Below are 19,290 nucleotides of genomic sequence, written 5' to 3'. Positions count from 1 at the left end.
ATTTAACAGTTTCATATTTTAGAATTTAACACTAGACAATATACAACATTAATTTGAATATATAAGCATGTCAGTGTCTTACCAGTGGCAAATCTCTTCTTAAGAAGGGAAAGCCGATAGCCAGTGCCTACGAGTTCCACATCTGCTCCTGAAAGGGTGCTTCCTTCACTGATGAATTGCACTGCAAGTGTTGCTGGTTTACTGGGTCCTCCTGAAAGCTCAAATTTTGCCCTGAGGGATCCAGAACCTATAAAAACAAAACTGAGAAGCTGATTGTTTTGCAAAAACAAAAGGATCTCTCCAAATTTTTAGTAGTAAGAAGTGAAACTAATATGGTGACCTCTGACATCTATTCCCAGGGGCAGTCCTATATACACTTTCAAAAGTGGTAAGAGTACAAGTCTGTTTTATCCAATAGTCTGCAAGATTATCCAAAAGGTGGGTATCAGCCTGGTAATCACTTACTAATCTGATTGGTCCGTATAATAATTTATACTTGCTGGTCTCTAAGTACTTACTACCATCTATCTTGTGGTATATAGTATCTGATTGATAGAGAGGAGAAACTATCTGTCTTTCACTAGCAGAACATTTAAGAGTTGTCATGATCAATCTGGATGAAAGTACATGAACAAAAACATTGGAAGAAATAAGGTTCTACAGTAATGCACCCAGAGGACAGAAATTACTATGTTTCCAATAAAGACAAGGTCTGATTAAATACTTCTCACAAATTTCAGTTGATTTTTTTCGGAGACAGTGGTGAAGTGGTATCACTTTGATAGTATTATAAAGCAATAGATTTAAATAGATTTCTGTAGGCAATGAAAGGCATTTTTAAAATCCCCTCATTGCTACTACTTTTTAGTTTTAAAACAGGTCTTTTCTTGCTCTTGCAAAGTGTGCTGGGAAAATGAGATTTAAATTAAAATTAATGGAATAATTTTACTTTAAAACAGCTTGCTATTCCTATCAATAAGAATTGCTAAATTACAAGTAATGGAAATGGTACTGAGCTAAAAGCAGGAACTAAAAGATATTGTTTCACACTGTAGCTTGTTCTTCATAAATTTAGCTTAAGATCAATTTAATTTCTTCAGTAGGTCTGCCTTATTCAGTAAACTGGAGATTCTTTCCACTCTAACTATGGAAACTCATATATTCAAGTGCTTTGAAAGCTTGTTCTGTGTTTTATCTCTCTCCAGCTAACAGATCACATAATGTGTTGGACCATAAAAAGCCTCCTTAAATTTTATCATGCTGTCCACCAGGAGAAGACTTGAAGACACTTGTGCTGACATTGACAGTGTTTGTGCAACTTCTCCCTTTGCTTCTGTAAGTGCAAGATCGGCACATTATTGCTTTCTCCTGAATTGGGAGTACTATACATGTTTATACTCAAAGAAAGGGGGAGGAAAAGATGGTGGGAAAAGAAGGAATACAGCAGAGGCAGTGAGATATGTGCAACTATGCTGTCAACATACAAGATGCAAACTGGATCACTAGCAGATCACTAGCAGTCAATTCTGTGCTGTACTGCAGGTGTTAAATTCCTCTTCATCTGGTTGCATTTGTGTTTCAGTATGATTTTTCCTTTTAAAAAAAGTCACAAAGTTCAGAAAAGAGAGGGGGAAAAAAAAAGGAAGAGGGCTAATCCAATGTAGTGAAGACAAATGGCAAAGAACTGTGAGATTAGTGAAAGACAAACTACACTAGACTAATCACCTGTGTTCAATAAAATTCTCTCTGATTTTCTTTCAATGATAACCACAACTTTGGAGCCTTTGCAGGAATAGAAGTTGTCTTCTCTTTCTATGGTTGTGGTTTCTATATGAAACCAGTCACATTTACAGGCAAATCTGTGATTTCACAATCCTCTTCACTAAATTCTTAACAGGATTAAAGGCCTTTCCTTTACATCACCAGTTCATTTCTTCATAGGGTCTTTGAGGACAAGATGTTTTAGCTGCTCTACTACTTCACAAAAATACTGCACCTGCAGAGACTGCAGGGGTTGTGACATCAACTACAGCTCAGAGAATGGCACTGGGCAGAGGACAACTATTGGTACCTTATGCAATATTGTATAAATTACCACTCTGAGCAGATGTGCATAGATTAAGTTTTTCCTGGAGTCATTATGGTCAAAACCAAGACTCAAAATGTTGGTCAAGAATAATATATCTGAACTCAGGACTTTTGGATTTTTTGTTTTTACCCCCAGTTCTTCCACTTACCTCCTTCTAATGTATTTAAATTATCTATGTGTGGAAAGACACAGATATTAAACCTATTTTCATTTGAGTAGCTGCTCACTTCCAAACTGCATGAACGCAAAAATTTCCCATCCTATCTAAACTGTATTTTAGAACTACTAACTGTTTTCAGGGTACTTCATTATTGTCCCTTATATAGCTAATAATTAAATTTATATTTTGACATCTCACTCATAATGGAATCTCTCATGAGGCAATTAATTGAAAAGAATGTGAACTAGTAAACAGGTTATGGCATAAGAAAATGTGTAAAAAAGAATGAGGAGGGTGTAGAGGCTAAAATAATCACCTGTTTACTGATAAAAATTGTCTGTACAAGAAAGCAAAACAAAAGAGTTCAACTTGCCTCCATTCTCAGACTTCTCTGAAATGCTAGATATTTTCCAACATGCTTTCATCTGGTCTGCATTCCTGTAAGAGAATGGTAGTTACAAACTACTGGGTTTAGAACTTTATTTCCTTAGATTTACACTGGTATATTACAAACATCTCTAAATGGAAGCCCATAAAAATATTTGCATATTTTAAGGTAAGTCTGTGGAAAACTACAGGAGGAAAAGAGGAAAAGAGAAGGGTGTGTCTGCATCACTCCAGAGCAGTGAGTTCAGAAGAACATGCTCCATTACACATTTTACACAGTAATTTTTAACACATTTAACACTGTCCTGTGTCCTCACCTATGGGTCCAAAATTCAAACCCCTCTGCAGTCTTAAAGAGTAAGTTATTCTGGAAGCTATGCCTTGATGCTTCATGATGAAGATAGAATGGGGAGCAATGTTGACTGTTCTCTCCTAAGTGAGAGTCCTGAGAGCATGAATTTTATTCCATTTCCATTCTAGTAAAACTCACTGGCATTAGTAACATTCTGCTCAAGCTAACTTCAGACACTGTAAAGGGCAGAAAGGGTACCAAAAGCTGACAGGGCATTTTAACTCCTGGAGGAGTTTCTAGCAGTTGCATTAAAGGAAAGTCAACAACTTACAGCTGTGAGCAGCATGAAGTGCTGATAGGTTTGAAATTCCACTTGCCACTGATGTAGCAGGACTGAAATGCTCACATAAGTAGCACATATGGTACAGGAAGTCAAGCTATAGAGACCTTTTTTCCTAAAAAAAAACCCAAAACCCCACCACCCAATCCACTAGATGGAACAAATACTATACCTGCCTGGGACATAACTGAATTTTTTACCTTTGGTCAGCTTGCCAGACTCAAAATTCTGGGTCTTGAAAGTTGCCTACATGAATTCACTAATGCAACTGTCCCTAGGCCTTCCCAGCTAAAACTGCGTGTTCTGGATGGGTGCTCCTGCTTTCACTCCAGCTTCATTACAGTGGGTTTGTGGAAGAAGCTTAGGCAGGGAGACCAGCTTCACCACAGTGTAGTAGTGTTGTTCAGATAGGATACTAAACATGTTCTTGTTCAAAACAAGCTTACAATTTGGTTAAAAGAACTGTTTCCTTAAAATACCAAGTCAAGAAGGATTCAATCCTGTAAAGAATTTTTTCCATTTAAAACTATACTCTATTACTACATTGTCCAATAAACACCTGTAACTGTATTGCCTCCAGAAACATCAGAATCCACCCAAATAAATGCATCATGTTTATTTTTCTTTTAAGCCTTGCTCTAATAGATCAGGTAAACTGATCTATAAGAAATAAGGTTAACAAAGCCTAACTTGCTTCAACTTGGTGTTTTTTGCCCTCTTCACATTAAAAAGACCATTTTGGGAATAAACAGTCCAGGATTTATGTTACAGCTCGACAAGTATGTACATGCTCTACAGGCACAGTGATTGAATTCTGCTCACATTTGCTCCAGGGCTGTACTACTCTGTCTAGTCTCACTACCATCCACTTGTTTCCACAAACTTGTAACATAATTTCCTACTACTTATGTTACACTTTGAAGTGCTACTGTAAATGCAGGCTCAGAAGGTGGTGGCAGGTAGTCTAATAATCTGCATGACACTTAAATTGCAAGATAGTGCTATCCGGCTCATGGAGAGCTCCTCAGTTACTCAGATTTGTTTTAAAACTATTTCCATTAGAAGTTAATTTTTATGTTAGAACTATCAGGAAAAAAACCTGCCTTTCTGCTACTTTTTCTATATAATCCCCTTATAAGAATACATTGTTACACACGGAGAGAAAATATTTTTTAACCTCTTCAAATACTGTATTGAAATTGTCTATTCTATCAGACAAAAGAGAGCAAACATTGGAAAACTCAAAAAGGCTTGTATTACTACACAGTTGGGATGGGTACTCACTCAGTTTATGTGAACTGGAGGCACGTGATCTCTGATTTAGACTACAAAATATCTAGACATTTGATACTACACATTTTGCTATTTCTTCCTGTGAAATTTTTCAGGCTATGACACTAAAGAATGCACTGACATGCATCTGAAAACATACTGAAAAGAATATTACCATTTTGCAGGTGGAAGTGACTGCATGTTTATTACTCCTCCATCTACTGGTACCACAACCTGGACATTAGACAGCATACTAGGCACATTCATAGACTCTGGATTGTATTTATAATCCACTCTCACATCAGTAGTGCTAGCGTCACATTTCCAGTAAGTTGCAAGATTCAATGGAGTGGACTGTATGCCATTTGAAGATACCTGTAAAAGAATAAACCATTGAAAACAATTAAGATATCCACCTTTTGGGCAGAATTAGGGGATGATGGTAATTAAGGTAAGTCTCAGTGCTGACAAAATATCAAGATAACAATTGACCTTTTAATCACAGAATTTGGAAGACTGTTGCCTAAAGGAATTCCTGTTATTTTAATTTTAAATTAAAATAATTGAAGAAAAGGTTTGAACTCCCTCTGGCCTATGAGGCTCCTTCCTGCTTTTTTATAACTTTTTGTAAGGTTTGTTTTTGTTGTGTTCTGCCTTAGGCAAGATGCTTACAGCAAAATGACTTCATTCTTAGCAGTTGTGTGCTGTGCCAATTCTGCTGCCCAACCAGGCAGCACCAGAGAACAATACCTGTCATTGTGGGACAGGCCGCCAACAGAATAGTTCTAACCTCTTCAAAGCATTATTTTCCTGCTGCAGGAGGGCTGAATGCTGCTTCTGTAGCTGAGCCCATTCTATTGTGCTGATGCATCTCAACCACCTTCTCCATCTGTTGGAGCAACCTCCTATGTCCTGATGCCTCTGGCCTTTTTTTGTCTGCCCAAAACCATTTTTATTTGTCTGGGTTTCCACATGCCAATGCCTCATTTTTACAAGAATACACAGTACTCATTTCAGCAAACCAAATGTTTTTTCCTCTCACCTTTCTCAAGAAATGTGTGTGCCTAACATGCTTTTTGCAGGTTCAGTATGCCAGGATTTTAAACCACACTAGGCAGATGTGGAAACTACAGGTATGAACAGCTGGACTATTTTCAGCGTTTTTCAGAGTAGTTTTCAGGGTAATTTTCAGGGTATTTTTGTTGCGCAGACAGTTGTCTCAGATGTACAAACATTTCAAGGCAGGCCTAGAAAATCTCTGTTTTCTGTTTGAGGTGAGTATGTCTTGAATATATTTTATTAACAGCCAGAACATCATCTCACTGATGTTCCAAATGGCTGAAGTTGACAGAGACCTCCTGGAGGCTGTCTGGTCCAGCCCTCCAGCTCACGCAGGGCCTCCTCCAGCAGGCTGCCTGAGCTCCAGACAAGTTCTGAACACTTCTAAGAATGGAGACTCCACTACCCCTCTAGGCAACCTGTGCCCAGTGCTCAGCCACTGTCACAAGAAAAATAGCGGTTCTGGCCATTCAGAGGGAATTTCCTGTGATTCAACATGTATCCACTGTCTCTGATTCTGACACTGGGCACCAGTGAAAACAGCCTAACTCTGTCCTCTCTGTGCCCTCTCTCAATATTTATACATATTGATGAGATTTCCCTGAATTTTCCCTTTTCTCAGGAGTCCCAACACTCTTAGGTTTTCTTCATGGGGCAGATACTCCAGTCCCACCATCACCTTCGTGGCCCTGTGCTGAACTCTATCTAGTCTCATTAGCTATGAACCCAAAAATGAACAGAGCACCCCAGGTGTGGTGTTACCAGTGCTGAGTGGAAGGATCCCCTCCCTTCCCTTACTAGCAACACCTAGCCTAATGCAGCTCAGGAGACCATCCAGGAGAACATCTGCTCATCTGCTGCCTTTGCACATGAGCAGCAAATTGTTTTGGCTCATGTTCAACATGGTCAGCCACAGAACCCTCCGGTCCTTTTCTGCCATGATAATTTCCACTTGGTTTCCCCAAGTGTGCCTCTTGTTGAACTTCATGAGGTTCCTCTCAGCCCATTTCTGCAGCCTGTTGAACCCCCTTGGGAGGGCAAAATAATCCTCTGGTTTATCCCGAGGGCCATCCCCATTTGGTATCATCAGCAAACTTGCCAAGATTCATAGACGCTGTCCCATTATTCATTAATTAAGTTATTAAACTGTAAAATCAATATACCCCCTGGGTGTCAGTTCACCTCAGCATCTGCTCATCCAGCCTGTTCTTCATCAGCTTCTCTATATGGATTCTGTGGTAGGTGGTGTGGAAGGGCATCCTGAAGGCTGAGCAGACAATATCTATCTACTGCTCTGCCCTCATCCACAGGGGAAGTCATGTAACCACAGCTGTTTGTCAGCTTGGTCAAGCCTGACTCACACTCAGTAAATCCATTCTGACTACTGTTCTATTTCTCATTGTGGGAAATCAGAATGTCATACATTCTCAGATAGAATCACAGAATGGTTTGGGTTGGGAGAGACCTTAAAGATCATATAGTTCCAACCCACCCTCATCATGGGCACAGACAACTTTCACCAGATAAGGCTGCTCTAGGTGTACCCAGTCTGGCCTTGAATACTGTCAGGGATAGATGGGGAAAACAAAATGTCTCTGGGAAACTTGTGCCAGTGACTCACCACCCACTGAGGAAAGACTTTTTTCTTAATATCTAATCTAAACTGACTCTCTTACAACTGCAAACCATGTATTAAATTTTTTCAGTGACAGCATCCAAAGTGTAGGCAATTGCAAAATCAAAGACAGTCTGAGTACAAATGACAAGAAGTTCCCATCAAACTTCTTAAAGGAGAATTTGACTTTGCTGACAAATATCAAAAAAAGTAGTGTTTGAAGCTTGCCTGTAGGATTGACCTGAAGCATTAGTACGCTGAAACAAGCCCTGTATCTTAGGCAATGACAAGAAACATAATGTGCTAAGCCTGGGCAGAGTCTATGCATTTTAAGTAGAGATGAGGGATGACAGTTCACCTCCATGCTGGCAGATAAAGAATAATTATTTTAATTTCTGAGTATAAATATAGTATATAAATATATTAATATACATATATTTATATACTATATATACTATATATATATTAAAATCTTCAAAAGGATAAAAGTGTTTACCTGATACTTTAGAACATCCACGTTGTAATAGGATGCAGATGGATTCTGCTCTGATAATTTCTTGAGGTAGACAGTTATAGCTTGCATGTTCATCCAAAAGTCTTTAGTACTGGAGTCACTTTGTGACTGATCACTACAAAGAAAGATCAATAATTAGGGGTGAAATATTACACCAGTCATTCAAGAATACCAGACATTTTAACCTTTTTTGGCAAAATATGCTTTTTTCAGTATAATTCACTTTGTCAGATGCATCTCTGCTAACATTTCAATTATAAACTGTCATGTCAAACAGTGATTAAACTTAATTTTGTATTAATTATTCATTACATTAAGTATGAACTAACAAAAGGAAATTAAATAGAAAAGAATACATGCATATGGTTTGATTTATTATTTTAGTAATTTAAAAAGTACAGCATTAAAAAACATTTAGCTTAGTGTTGAAGTAATTTCTCCAAAAAATGAAATAGAAGCTACTCAATTTAAGTGGTTTTCTGCTAAAAAAATTCCAGCTTTTCTATTTTTTTAGGAATCAATATCTCCAAGTGCAATTTCAACAATTATCCTACTTGATCAGCAACCTTTATTTCCTACAAATTCTTCCAAGCATGCTGCTACACATCTGAGAGACAGTTATGTAAAGAATCTGATTAATGTAATGATTCAGCTTTAAAATACACTAGTAGATGGCAAATGAGATTACATGAATTTCCTACTACTTGTTTTCCATTTAAGCCTACTATTTCATAATTAAGTTTTACCATTATTACTACTGTGTAAAGAAATTATTCATTAAATGCATATGAAAACACAGACACATTTACAAATTATTTCTTATGGCTTCTGTTATACTCAACACAAATTTTAATTCCAGTAGTCATTGATATTTTTAATAGTGGCAGTGGAGAGAGAGAACTAAGCTGAACAAGATTAATTCAGAAAATTAAATTACATGTAATTCAATCAACCAGACTGCAAAGAATTCTGATTTACATACACAACAATTCCACAAATTATGTAGCTTACAATTATGTTAAAAAAATAGGAAACCTGTATACAAGTTGTGCATTTGGAAGAATCTGCTCTAGTTTGCTCGTGTTTTTCACCCTGAAGCAGAGCACAGCAGGAGATGGGTTGCTGGTGAATACTTTAATAATCCCACTTGGGAATGATATTGTCATATCACCAGTAATCTTCACAATACATCTAGAAAAGAATAAAAAATCAGCTTCATTGCAACTCATTTACTGCCTAATTTTAAAGCAACCACTGTAATTTCATGATCTTATGAACCAAATTTAAAACAGAAAATCAATCTCAAATGAGGCCAATGTGACTAGTACTGCCACTTTCAGCTTGGAAGTAAGATGACATAAGAAATAAAAAGATTTAACTGCTTAAGCATACAGTAGTCTTGGATATTTTTCAAGCTTTGAAAACATGACAATATGGCTCTGCCTAGGCAAGGCCTAAGTAGCATAGCAATGGATGTCACAGGGAAGGAAGTGCTTTCAGCTGCACAAAATTACATGTAATACCTACCTGACAATGATAAAAATCCTTGTCATTCTCTGTGCTGTCACTGAACACATTTGTGTAAAGCAGGTATATATGAACTCCTGGCAGGCCATTACAGAGCAATAAGCCTCATTCATACCCAGGGAAAATTACCCCTTTTAATTCCCCTTCTAATGCATACTCATTCCCCTCCCCCAGTACGAAAACAGACCCATTGTCTTTTCTCACTGTAACTCAATACATTCACACAATTCACTATTTAACTAACTTTGTGGGATCTGCTCCTTTAAAGTAGGCGTTAACAGATTCAGTAAGAGCTACTGCAACAGGCAAGGTGTCCTGGTTTCCAAGGCTGACGGGGCTGGGACCACGTGAAACACCTAGAATACATACAGTGTATAAATTTAATTTTCAAAAAGCTTAGTAGATTTCAGAATGGTTGACTACATCTGTAATTTTCACAAGAGTTTACACCAACATCACAGTCTCAATGGAGGTATCACTTGTAAAGTGTGTAGAAATAGATAAACATAGTACAGTACAATAGCACCACCAAAATGCTGCTCAGCAGCATAAGAACATAGGTATGACAATTGGTATGACATTACGTAAACAGACAGAAGGAAATACATGAGATAGAGGAACACAGCATTAAAATGGCTACTGGTGGGGGTGAAGTCAACAGACCCAAAGCAAATTGACCAGAATGCTTTTAAAAAAAGATCCCTACTGTATGCTTTTTTATATGGAAAAATGCATGATAAAATGTTGACAGAAATACAAAGAATTCTCTTACAGTGAAAATGAACTTAAATGCAAATTCATCAATATTACCCCACATAAGTGAACGGTTTAACATTCTTTTAACATTTTCAGCCAACAAACATTGCAATTCCCATGCAGAAATTGTTGGAGAAGTCTTCACTTGTTGCTTGTGCCAACACAACACAATTCCAATATAGAGCTATATCAACCAAGACCTCATTTGAAGGCTTTTTGAAATGCGCATATACAGTTGATGAAACAGGTTTTCATGGGATTTCATTTTTCACAAATTTTCTACATGTGTATGGAATATGAAAGACAATACTGGAAGTTTCTGCTTTTTTTCTTAGTGCAGTAGTGTAGTAGATAGCATCTTATGTTTTTTGTACCATGAAAAAATGGTCTGTATCACATAATATCACCTATCACAAAGGAGGCACAGTCTTTATCTTTTCATAAGCAAATTGAAAAATTTCTCTTTCATACCACAAAGGAGAGACAAAATGCTTCTGTATAATATTGCCCATGGCAAATTAAACCTACTTACTCTAAGTAGCTGTCCTTTTTGAGCTCTTTCAGAAGTAAAAAGAAAGTTGGGACCTTGCTCTTCACAGAGCACCTAATATCTCATATTAGACCTTAAATTAAGAGACAAGTGAATGAAGTAGTGACAGAAAGACAACCAAAGACAGGAGTCTAATTCTGCTACCTCATACATCTCTCTCCATTACAATTTCTCACATAAGATAGTAAAATGTTCAGAGTGCTTCTCAGTGCCATAAAAACAGTTGTGCACCACTTAGGCCTCCTTAGATCCAAAAGATCTAGTCAAAAATGGTGAAAATCAGAAATTCTTAAACGAACTAATTAGTATGACTCTGGCTAAAAATCACTGATTTATTCCTTTTTTTTCAGTAGGTTGTTTTTCTTTATTCTTTCAGACAATACATGGAGCAAGATTCTGAAGTTTTTCTGTCCCTGAAAACTACCAATAAAAAGCTGTGATTCTCAATAGTCTCAGGAATCCAGAAACCATTATTTCAAGAGGCAAATATATGATAAAATTATGAACGGTCAATTACTTGAAATTCTGTTTGGTGAAATACTGAACTCCAGAATTATTCTTCACTAAAACCGAAGTGTACCTTGAATGAATGTGTCACTACAGTTGCTGAGCTGTTTTAATGTCTTTTTCTGCCAATTCACTAAGGAACAACAAACAATTGTAGAGCAAAAGGACTACCTTGTATACAGGTATATCAATTATTTTAAAATCTTTTACTTAATCCTTACAAACATTTTTATAGCAATATTTCAAAAATTATGCAGAATAATGCAAACATATTCTTTATATTCATATTGGTAAAAGACAAACATTGTTTGCTTGACTGAAAAGTGAAATTTATTAGAATAAATGAAATGCTTTTAACTTTTTTTCAGGGAACACCAAAGCAAATATATATGTATGTATATTTCTCTGAGACCTATTTGGGGAACCACAAATGAGATCACTTCTCTCTTCCCTACTCTGCTCCCACTGTTCATCACCTTTTGACTCAAAAATGCATGCATTCTCCTAGAAACCAATAAACTGAAAAACAAATAAATTACTATTCATTCAACAAGGCCCAGTGCTGGGTCCTGCCCTTGGGTCACAGCAACCCCAGGCAGTGCCACAGGCTGGGGCAGAGTGGCTGCAAAGCTGCCACAGGAAAAGGCCCTGGGGGTGCTGGTGACAGCAGCTGAGCGTGAGCCAGCAGTGCCCAGGTGGCCAAGAAGGCCAATGGCATCCTGGCCTGTGCCAGCAATGGTGTGGCCAGCAGGAGCAGGGCAGGGATTGACCCCCTGTACTCAGGGCTGGTGAGGCCACACCTTGAGTGCTGTGTCCAGTTTTGGGCGCCTCAATTCAAGGAAGACATTTTGGTGCTGGAGCACATCCAGAGAAGGGGAATGGAGCCAGGCAAGTATCTAGAGAGTAAGTCATATGAGAAACAGCTAAATGAGCTCAGTATGTTTTGCCTGGACAAAAGGAATGATAAGGAGGAGCCTTATCACTCTCTACAATTGCCTGAAAAAGGGTGTAACAAGGTAGGGGACAGTCTCTTCTCCCAGGCAATCAGCAACTGGAGAAGTCAAAATGGCCTCAAACTGTGCCAGGGGAAATCCAGGCTGGACAACAGCAAGAATTTATTCACTTAGCATAGGCTACCAGGGAGGTGGTGGAGTCATGATCCCTGGAGGTGTTCAAGAAATGACTGGAGTGCTTAGTGCTTTTGTTTAAATGACAAGGTGGTGATCATTCAATGACTGTACTTGATGATCTTGGCAGTCTTTTCCCATCCTTCATGATTCTGTCATTTTATCATATGAAACAAACATAACTGCTTGTCCTGATGCTGAAAGTCAGCAGTTCTGAAAGTCAACAGCTTTGCTGCCTTGCTGCTGAGAGTACAATTCATTGCAGCAACATTCAGCTTCAGTGTTTTCTACACCTGTTGTGAGGTCTCAAACAGAAGGGAAGTGACAGAGATGCATGAAGATATCCTAACTTCATCTCAGACTGCAGCCCAGATCAAGGCTCCAGGTCTATCATTCTATCATCTTTGGTATTGATGGCAAACCTGGCTTAAATGCCCTGCTACCTGTCTCAGCCTGATCACCACTACTAGCTCCTGAGCTGCGCTGACACAAGAACTAGTAACATAACCATGCAAACAGTTGCACTGACACTTTCAAAGTGCAGACCAAAACTGCAGAACAAAAGACTCCATCACTGGTCATTAAAAGGACAGCTAAATAAAGCTGATAAAATGGTTTTAGTTCAGTTTAGGAACAAAGATCCAGACAGTTTTAATACTGGCAAAAGAGCTGTCATGAAAATAAAATTTATTGGAAAAGTACAGTCTTTATTATGTCTGACTTCTAAGATCCATATTATATGTAAATATAGAAACATTCTCTTAACACGTGTTAGGAGAATTAGGATTGTCAAAGTAAAATTATATTCACTTTACTTGAAAGGAAGTAGTAATGACAAACTGAAGAACCAAGGCCGAATTTCAGCTTGTTTATGGGACAGGGAACTGGATAGACAGAAGATAGCATTATATAAAAGTGTTTACATCACATTTTGGTCATTTTAGCAACACAGAATGTGTTATGTACTTGAGATATCAAGCAACTTGTATGTGCTAGATACCAGAAATATCTGGAGAGAATTGTTTCAAAAGAAATACAATTTTATTATATGTAGTATATTAGGATGATTAGTTAAGACATAAATGTGCTTTGAGTACAATACCTGGCAGTGTCTCACAAAGCTTTTCAATTGCAGGAAGATTTCGAATCAAAAGATCATCGTCTATTACAGTTAAATGAAACAAAACATTGCAAGAAAACAAAATATTTCAAGCAAAAATAGATGCTAAAAATTAACATTAAAAAATATTTTGCAAATTAACTTTAGGCAAAAGCATAAAAGAAGCACTAAATTACGCATGCCTTAAAGTTCACTCGGAAGAAGATAATCAGTCAATTCTCCATTATTCAGAACAAATTGGGTAAGGGGAACACTGGATTGTGCAAAAGTTAAAAGAATACAGAATGTATTGCAAGCTATATTCTCATGCCCCAAAGTATTTCAGCTTCTTGTACTGCCCTTCCCATTTTCCCAGGATTATTTAATTCATACAGTCAGTGCAGATGGAACTGGCCTTATCAATTTTTCTTAGGCCAGAATAATAACCAGATCAAGCTTCACTGTCAGCACACACCTCCTTACCTCCTGCCTCACTTCATGATTTCACTCTGCCACTGTTTCCAACAACACACATACAAATCTCCCCAGAGCTGGGGGATACTGATGCTCTTGCCACCAACTTTTGGTTCCTTGACACCAGAGCTCAGACCTGAGGATGTGAGCCTGGATTGACTCTGGCAACCAAAATATTAGTTGTGTTTCTGCAATGCTTCTCAGCATTTGTGAAATTGGTGGATACTGAACTGTAAGAGCTAAGGTTGGGCAGAACTTAGTAGCCTTGCTTCTGCACAGGGTGGAAATGACTCCACTGCAGAACTCCCACTAGATGCTGCACAGATGCTTTTCAGAGCTGCTGAGCCTGAGTGAGGAATCCTTGGCATCAATAACATTTGCAGATAACTAAATGATAAGCTGACAACTTGATTTAATTTGTGTCTAAAGGTGTAACTGTGTTCAGAAGTTAAATAGTTCAATACTGCTAAATAAACACGTTAAAATGTCTTAAGCCCTGCCCTTCCCAAACTAACAAAAACCCCCAACTAACTAAAAAAGCCCCAATGTCTCCTTTTGATCTATGATAATCAAATAGCAAACCTAACTTTTCCTTTAAAAACAAGAGAAAACCTTCTGAAATTAGGGACAACACATGAAGACTTTCCTTTCTGTCTTGATCTTTGTTTAATTGTTTGTTTTGCTTTTACTGCTTAGCTTATATTCTTAACTAACTTGCAGAAAAATAAGCATTAGAACATAAAAGAACTCAGTTCTGTGAACATTTGTATTCATTCAGATTTTTCAGTATCCCTAAGTATTTCTGCACCTATAAAATAACATCTTCTGAACAAATATATGATAATGTGTTGTACTTAATGGCTATACAAGCATACCAAATAAGAATTCATGGAATGTTAATTGTGAATAATATTTCCCTAAAGAACATGCCATAACTGGGTCTATGGTCTAATCTCATTTAATCTACTTTCCTGTGTCTCAGTGTCATTTAGAAGCAGACACTGCAAAGAATGCCTGAAGCCCTGGACTCACATATGAAAGAACTAACTCCAATAAATGTTTCTTGCAGCAGGTGCAGCCTAGTGGCTGAGTTGTCCTATTTCTCCAGTAAGATAAAATTGTTAATTAAACTTACCAACTGTAGGTGTGTTTCCTGCACTGAGGGAAGCAGAAGAAGATATAGAAGAAATGCTCTCTGCACGTGCCAAAGGAGCTGCTGGAGGTGGACTTGAGTTAGCAATCAGTGGAGGGCTGAATGGCCTAGGCTGAACAGAAGAGATCACAAGAATATAACGCTAAGTGGTTTTAAAGACATGAACAAAATATTGTAAACAGAAAAGTTCTTATTTCATGCTCCAATCAATTTTATAATGTTTCTCAACATAGTTTCTTTAATGTTTTATCTACACTAGTTTTTAATGTAAAACAGAGAACCTGCATTTTCCATTGGAGTAAATACCATTATTTCATATATTATAGGGTTTTTTTGATAGAATAGTCAAGTCTAATATATTGGATTATGCAACAGCCTGTCAATAATAATAACAGAACACAGTATCAGAAACTAAGACTACAGAGCTGTGTGTGTGGAAACATAGATTTGGAGAGCTAAAGCAGAGCTACTAATAAATTGGAAGTGAGAGCAGCAGAGGGCAATTTAAATAGTTGGGACTGGAGTACAGGGCCAAGAGAGGAACAGGCTCTAGGACCAGGGTTTTTTCAGCCCTGAGAACAGAAGCCTAAGAAGATTTACTAGCAGGCTCCTACTAGGTAAAAAGGGGCACACAAAGAAGTCAAGAGTCAGGCTCTTCCAAGAGATGCAAGAGCTATAGCAAAGAAATGCCAGCCAGACTTTGGGAAAAAGTCCTTCTTGCAACCTTTTGGTAAAATCCTGAGACAGGCTGCCAGATTGGCAGACTGTAAAATCTCCCACTCTGGAAATTTTCAAAACTCAGCATGGTCCTGAGCAACCTGATACAATTTTGAAGTCAGCACTTTTTTGAGCAGGCTGGCCTAGAGAACTTAAAAGTCTCTTCCATTCTAAATCTCTAGATGGTTTTAGGATACACTTAACTGTTAAGGTATTTAACTAGTGATCACACTGGGGTTAACCTATCTGAAAGGACTGAAACCCCTGAAGCATAATTTTGCAGGATAACTGTAGAATAACAGATGAAAAGGGGCTAATGTGTATGTCTGAAACACTGATAGCTGCATGACTATGGAACCAACCAAGGATTGTTGGTAATAACAGATAAACTGTTGATAATGACCAAGGGTTGTTGATACTGATCAAGGACTGTTGGTAATAACCAAGGATTGCTGGTACTAATAGACAAGGCCGGCTGGTAATAACCACAGATCATTGTTAATAAGCAAGGACTGTTGGCACCAACTGATGATGTCTGCTGATAATAACCAAAGATTGTTGGTAAAAACAAAGTGAAAAAGAACAAGATGTGGAGGGAGAGGGCGCAATGCAGCGGTAGGCAGCACTTTTCTGTGACGTCTTGCTCTAGCTCCTGCAGATAAGTACAAGTGCAGGAATGAGGCAGAGAAACGGGTATGGACTGGGGGGGACAAGACTACCCGGGACCCCCAAAGCCCTCTGACTGAATTCCAGAAAGGTCTGAAAGAATGAACTGTGCATGATGACTAAATTGCATAGAAAACAAGAAACGTAGCTCCAGGGTACAGAAAACTGGTACTCCCAACAAGCTTAGGTGATCCATTCAGGATACTCCATCAGCTGAACTGACACTAAAACCAGGACTGGTGATCTCTCTCCCTTTCTCTTCCTGTTTATTTCATATGTTCCTTTCTCTTCCTTTTTTATTCTACCTCTTTATCCAGAACCCACTGTCATGCACATACATAGTAGGTCAGGGACTAACATACCAATTTCCATGTCAAGTGCATAATTTAATAATAAAGCTTTGTGAGTTTTATGGACCCTCTGACTTTAGTCATTCCTTTTGACCCCTAGCATTTGTGAATCTTGGGTGTTTCCTTTCCCCTAAGGGCAGGATGTCACAGTAACTTTTTTCCCCCATTTTATTGCACTTCTTGGCTTTGATAGAGGCTATGAGAATTGTAAAGGGAGTTAACATACAATGAAGACAACTTACAACCTTCTACTTGTATCCAGATAACAGTAAATTTCAAAAGCAACAGTATAAAATGAATGTAGTTTTGTTCAGGATCATACTTTATAGTAGAACAGATAAATGACAGGAAGAACAGATTCCTTGGGCTAAGAGCAATTACTACAATTCTGCATTGGAAAGAGAAAAGAATTTCAAAATGAACTCTGTTCTGATCCTACAGAAAAGGGAAACAGTTTTAAAATATTCTCTCAGTTTTGTCAAAGCACAAGATGAGAATTTTGTTTGTACCAAGAATATGGTGAAAATATCTTCTGACCTTGAAAGACAATAAGAGGATTTTACCACAGGAACATTTTTCCTAGTCAGGAAGTCAAGTGAAACCTGCAGAATACTAATATTTACAGAGGAAATAAGGCATGGCCTAGTCTGATAGGCTGTTTGGTTATTTGCATTCTTTAGCACATTCCTTATAGGCAGGAGAACCCACATTGCAGGTACATGCAGACAGTGTGCAACCTCTCACTATCCTTACGGGCAACTGCTGTGATCTACCACCTCCCTTCTCCACAAACCAGCACCAAGTGCAAGGAGAAGTCACAACAGGACTACTTCTGTCAACATACAATTGAAAACACCTCACTCATTTCCCAGAGCTTTGGTGATATCCCTAAATCAAGGGAGGTTTGTTAATAACTTCAATAGTATTTTGTTTTTCATTATCAAATTACTGATTTGCTCAATTAAAAACATTCAGCTGATGCAAAAATTATGGTTTGGACCTTAGTACTTGTGTTAATAATTATCTGTTGTAGTGAGATTGTTATCATAAACTATTACCATGCCTATTTGGCAATGTTGAAAACCTGCTTATGTGATTCCTTGAACATTGGCTATAAAGTAATTCCACAGTAACAGAGTAAATGAATAGTGTATCTGAAGTCAAAATGGCAAATAAAAAAATAATAATCAATACGTACTATTTCATTAATCCCACTAAGTTTCCCGGTAGACAGCTTTGGTCTTGAAGCAGGTCTTGGCGGGGGTACAATGGTGCCCACAGAAAGAGGAGTGGTGGGCCTTGCTGAAATAAAGCAAAGTTAAGAAAATATTAGAAATATCACACTGAACATAAATAGTTATGTACTGGAGTAGAATATCTAGAAGTGATGTTTGTACTAGAGGTTCCTATTGTAGAAGTGCCATGTTTAAACAGTTACCACAAATCATAAGTGCTTTTAAAATAATGCCATGTGATACCCTGAAAATTGCATCTAAAAAAAGCATCATGGGCTTTCTCAATTCTCTCAAGTGATTTTATACCAACCACTCTTGGAAGCTTGTATGTAAAAAGAATTGTTTTTGCAAACGCAGTTGCTTAATCTTTGAGATCTCATTACTGTCTGACATCCCACAAAAATACATTCCCATTTCTAGAAAAGCAACACTGCATAGTTAAGAAAAAGCAATGCTTTTAAGTGAATAATTTGAATTTTCTTCTGATTTCAAGCTGAATATTTACTTCACTGTCCCAACTGGTATTAACAAGCAGTTTAGTACATTCTAAGTAAGAAGATGAGTTAATTTTAGCATCAGTTGAGCAGTAATAAAAAAAAGAAAAAATGAATCCAAAGCTTGCTTTTTGGAGTCAGTTATTAGCAAAGAGCAGTACAGAATGCATGCTTTGCATACCCTTATTTGTATGAGCACAAGAAGACACTAAACTATAGTCCAGTAGTGCTGAAGATGATGCAGAAGATATTTCAGTAGCAGTGCCAGTTTCTTCAATGAATAATTGTTCATGGCATATAGAGTTATTGAAAAGGTCGCTTTGATCCTCAGAAGCACAGCTGTTGGAAGAATTCCCAAGCAAAGCAGAAGAGGCAAGGCAGGCATTTTCAGTTTTAAAATGCAATCTTTGGGGCTCCTTCTTGTCTGTGCTCGTGTGTCTAATTGTAAGAAGTTCATCAGCAAAGGAAATCCACTGACTCTGAGACCGTGAAAAACAGGGTAAAGTACTGGTACTCCCTGATGGCGCTGCTGTAACACCAGATTTGCACAAAGTGCTAATGGTAAAGCCTGGTGAGGATGGGCTTGTAGACCCAGAATCTGTCTGGTGTCCAAGCAAAGACTGAGATATTCTACACCCAGGCAAATCAGTGGTAGATGATGAGGAGCTTCTATTGTGCTCTGTTAGGGTAGCTGAAGGAAAAGGGAAGAATTGAAACTAGGACCAACAATGAAAAGATAAAATTTTCAATATTCAAAAAAGTATTCAATATCCACTACACAAGGACTACCAGCCAGCATGAAAAATAACTGCTCTACTAAAGTAACAACTCACAAATAGAATAAGAAAAAAAGCCAGTCACATATCATATGTACTTAATTCATACTGCCAACCATGTCCCTTTCCAT

At 37.8% G+C, this 19,290-nt stretch overlaps 1 protein-coding gene across 1 annotated transcript in view; it reads right to left on the bottom strand.

The window, feature by feature from the left end:
• Positions 1-19,290, bottom strand: part of FCHO2 (FCH and mu domain containing endocytic adaptor 2) — an 86,719-nt gene that overhangs the window by 4,222 nt on the left and 63,207 nt on the right. The window contains exons 18-25 of the mRNA XM_058043605.1: positions 17,853-17,956; positions 14,904-15,033; positions 9,500-9,611; positions 8,764-8,919; positions 7,711-7,843; positions 4,716-4,915; positions 2,623-2,687; positions 83-247 (exon numbers count right to left, since the gene is read on the bottom strand). Coding sequence (XP_057899588.1) covers positions 83-247; positions 2,623-2,687; positions 4,716-4,915; positions 7,711-7,843; positions 8,764-8,919; positions 9,500-9,611; positions 14,904-15,033; positions 17,853-17,956 — 1,065 coding nt within the window. The remainder of the gene's footprint in view (positions 1-82; positions 248-2,622; positions 2,688-4,715; positions 4,916-7,710; positions 7,844-8,763; positions 8,920-9,499; positions 9,612-14,903; positions 15,034-17,852; positions 17,957-19,290) is intronic.

Source organism: Melospiza georgiana, chromosome Z (genome assembly GCF_028018845.1).
Source record: "Melospiza georgiana isolate bMelGeo1 chromosome Z, bMelGeo1.pri, whole genome shotgun sequence".
In the NCBI taxonomy this organism is placed as follows: domain Eukaryota; kingdom Metazoa; phylum Chordata; class Aves; order Passeriformes; family Passerellidae; genus Melospiza; species Melospiza georgiana.
The sequence above is the reverse complement of the archived record's forward strand: the minus strand, read 5'-3'. Positions and strand labels throughout refer to the sequence as shown.